We start from the raw sequence: 3,995 nt of genomic DNA, 5'->3' as shown, positions 1-3,995 counted from the left end.
GGGCGCCCGTTAGTTCAGTTGCGATGACACCAGTAAATTAAACATGAAAGGACTCTATAGGAACTACTTTAGCGACACTGAAAAGGTTCTTCAGAGCTATTTTGAGAAAGGAAAAAAAAATTATACCCCCAGGATAGAACAAGGAGTGATGAGGCAGAAGCAAATCTGTGCTTCACAAATCATCCTAGAATCTGTTCTGAAGCGGTTGTCAGTTACACACTCTGGAGCAATAACAAGCTCACACTGCCTTTTACTGGTAGCTTTCTGATACTGCAATAAAATTAGTTGCAATAGATGCTAACTTTCGATATTTGAAAAATACATAAAAACATATCAATTAATTCAATAGCAAATTAGAGAAATAAAATAATCACATAACAAAACCATTACTTTTTCTGTATGTATGCCTCATCTACATTATACACACACAGCTACATTTCAAGGTCTTATGTTAATTTTGACATAACAAAAACCAATTCCATTAGATGACAATTAGAATATTATGACATCACAAAGTTGACTTTATGCAACATTTTCATTGTTCAAGAAACTGAATTTTGCGGTTCCACTAATGCTATTAAAGTGCACTTCTATATATTTTCAAAGTCAAATCTAAAATAAAACCCCTACACAAGATCTTCATTTCAGGTAACTGCAATTTATTTAAATAGAACATGACGAGTATGGACAATTGTGAAAGTATTCTACAAACAAAATCTAAACAATCTGCTGCAGAGCTTTCCAACTGTCTATGATTTCTAATGCTAACAGATATTGTGATGGTACATATGATGTATGCTGAAGCTGAATATATCGCTAGTATACTGTCACAGAAATGAGACGGTTCTCAAAATGTATTGGGACAACTTAGCAAAGATGATCCATCTTCAAAACCAGAAACATCTAAAATTTACAACTTCTAAAACCCCCACCCCCACACTCTTGCACATAATTTAATATATGGGTTCTGCAGAAGTCGCAACCCTCATACTGTTGATATTAACCACCCATAACCGCTGTGATCGCAAGCCGGGCCAAAACTTTACAACACATTAACCGTCTTAAAATTTTCAAAACAATACCTCAAATCTCTTGTAATGAATGTGGAGATGATGGCAATGAACACAATGGCACATTCTATAAAGTCTGCTCAACATCTTAGACGTCTTGATTAGAAAAAGACAAGAAAAGGCATGTACAAACATACACAAAGGCAAACAGGAGAGTATTTATAAATTACAGCAAGAAAAGATCACATTAAAAGTACACATGTATTTCAGGAAGGGAGGTCTGGATATACATTGTGAAGCAGATTGGAAGTCACCAGCCTGCACATTGAAATAAGACATAGAGCAAAAACATGCTCCAGAATAGAAAAACACTGATGACAGAGTACATTTCTGTGTTTCAGCACAGTCCTGATGATTGTTCAGCAGCCATTGTTAAGTTATAGGATCATACGTTTTCAATATGTTTATGTTTTCTCTTTTGTAGGAAATTTCATAATTTCAACTGCACGTAACAGCGGAAAAAACACACGTTGGACCCTCGGGATGTGAAGGTGACTCGATCGGAAAGGCTACAGCGGTCACCGGACGTCATGTGGGCAAAAATCGTTTTATCTTCCAGATCCAATGTTTCTGTCTTCAAAGATGGTGATTTCCACCTGAAAAACGGGACAGTTAAGGAACGCAACATTGGAGTTTTAAACGCATATCCAACATAATAAAAAAATAGATGAAAAAAATATTAATTGAATGATACTGGATTGTCTTCTGAAATATAAATTTTATTATTATTATTTTTTTTACATAAACTGCTTACACTTATGAGTTTATGTGGCATGTAATGAAACGGGTTTATAATTCTGAAAGCTTGGGAGATATCTTTAGAAGTTAAAAAATGTTTCTCAGTGCAAAAAAAAAACATTTTCTTTGTATACTTGATTTTATGTTGGAAAGATTAATAAGTATTACTCTTTCGCTTAAGCTTAATGTAAGTAAAATTTCTTTAACAATACATTTTCTCAGTCAAAGAACGCAGGTGTTGAGTAAAATAAGCCAGGTCAAGGATACGACTCTGAGGCCTCTCTCTATTGGGTCAGTCAGCAGTAAGCCTCTGGGAGCATAAATCTTCTCATTCTGGTCCTTTATGTATTTGGCAATCTTCTTTAACACCTGTAGACAGAAAACAACGCAGTGCTGAGACGAGATCAATTTCTCCACAAAGGAACCTGCGAGGAGCAATTTAGCTCAGAATCCCAGCAAAAGCAGTTCTACCTTTTCGTAGTGCGTCTCCATACACAGGAAGATGGTGTAGGCAGTCAGACAAGCCAAGCAGCCCTCCAGGTAAGACTTTCCTCCAAGCTTCTCTGCCTCTGCATACAGGTTGTTCAGAGTCTGCATGGTCTCCTCGAACTGCTGCTTATCCATCTGGAACCACAACAATAGTTTACATCCACTGTGCTGAAAATAAAGCACCGTAACCATAAAAAAATAAAAATAAAAAAAATAAAATCCATTACATACTCTAGACTCCAGCTCAGAGGGAAACTTGGTCTGGAACTTGCATATTGTTCCTGAGCTGTAGTCTCTCTGGACGAAGACCTTGGAGGAAACAGCTGGCTGCTGGAGGTCCTGTAAGCTGTGGGTCTGGACAAATTTGAATCCAGTTAGCACTGATTTTGGGTGGGAGCAATGCGGGTGCCCCGATCTGTTCGTTAATGTTGTATAAATAACGTCTTAGACCAGTTTTTTCCATCTTTGTATTTGGGTGCACATAGCTGCTTTAGAGTAAAATGAGAACAAAAAGACTTGTCAGGAAAATACTAATTATTTGCATTATGCCCACACTTCTGGTTTAAATAATATGTTATTTTGTCTGGGAAAATCTTTGAAGGGTTCATTTGCGCTGGCGGACCCAATTTCTACTTTTGTATTTTGAATTGCGATTGCCAGGAGCACATTCAAGCCGGTAATATTTCATCCATTCATAGAAATACCTAGTTAAGATGAAGACTACCTACTTTCAACCTAAATCTGCCACAGACATGAATATTTTGCGTGTGTTTTAATATGAATATTATCTTGTTTTATGTTTGGTTGGATTTTCTGCTGTGGAAGTTTCAACAGCGTTTCTCTGGACAGCCCAAGCCAACAGGAAAACGTCATTTTTATATACTGAACCACATCTGTCAAGCACTAGGCCCCAACTCGACCAGACCGGTAACTTTTTCTGGTTATGCCACTGGCCAAGAAGAAAGTGTTGACGTTAACACGTTAACTCTGTAAATAAGTCACTAAGCCACATAAAATTCTCACCAATCATCGTAAATTCACGAGAATTATTTGTTCAAACTGAAACCAGAAAAATGTTTCTGACCTATGAAATGGTCGTTAGCTAAAAACAGGTTAGCTAACATTTCTATTAGCTATCCAAACACCCCTCAAAATGACAAAAAAAATGTTAATATTTATCCCCTATAATGATGCAGTTACCATCTGAAACCGTGTTCATGAACATCTCAGCGCAAAGCTTTTATATTCGGATAAACCGCAAAGATTTACCTCAGCCATAGCCGACGCCTGTCCTGTAGCTACAGCGCATCTGTATCCAAGTACTTCCGGTTTGATATTTTCAAAGTAAACGTTCAGTTGAAGGGTTTTAATTTCACTGTTCCTAAGAGTGGAGATAGTGTTCGGTGCAGTATAAAAAGTAAAACAGCGCCTAATACCGTTTCCCAGTCACTTGCTGCTCAGTTTATTTTTAAGCTCTAGATTTTCCCCAACTATTTTTCTTCAATTAAAAACTCAATTTAAGCTAAAATCTGTCTTTAGAAATATTAAGATGAAATCTGACACACCCAAAAATGAAGTGCATTTTTATAAGCCAGACGTCAGCTCCAAGTTTCTTTTTCTTTTTTTAAATGGCCGATCATCGCAGCATCCACTCTAGTAAAATTAAATCAGTAACAAAGCCCCTTAGGGCATCAGGTA

The 3,995-nt window shown here is 36.9% G+C and overlaps 1 protein-coding gene across 1 annotated transcript; it reads right to left on the bottom strand.

Annotated features, from left to right (window-relative positions):
* Positions 1 to 638: 638 nt before the first annotated feature.
* On the bottom strand, positions 639 to 3,672 carry LOC106927802 (golgin subfamily A member 7-like). The gene is made up of 5 exons (XM_015003613.2): positions 3,567 to 3,672; positions 2,529 to 2,651; positions 2,280 to 2,432; positions 2,076 to 2,177; positions 639 to 1,666 (listed from the first exon to the last, which is right to left on the bottom strand). The coding sequence occupies exons 1-5, from the start codon at positions 3,573 to 3,575 to the stop codon at positions 1,619 to 1,621; spliced, it is 435 nt and encodes a 144-aa protein (XP_014859099.2). The 5' UTR covers positions 3,576 to 3,672; the 3' UTR covers positions 639 to 1,618.
* Positions 3,673 to 3,995: the final 323 nt, after the last annotated feature.

This window comes from Poecilia mexicana, unplaced genomic scaffold (assembly GCF_051168715.1).
Source record: "Poecilia mexicana isolate PSO_F unplaced genomic scaffold, ASM5116871v1 scaffold_5, whole genome shotgun sequence".
Lineage (NCBI taxonomy): Eukaryota > Metazoa > Chordata > Actinopteri > Cyprinodontiformes > Poeciliidae > Poecilia > Poecilia mexicana.
The sequence above is the reverse complement of the archived record's forward strand: the minus strand, read 5'-3'. Positions and strand labels throughout refer to the sequence as shown.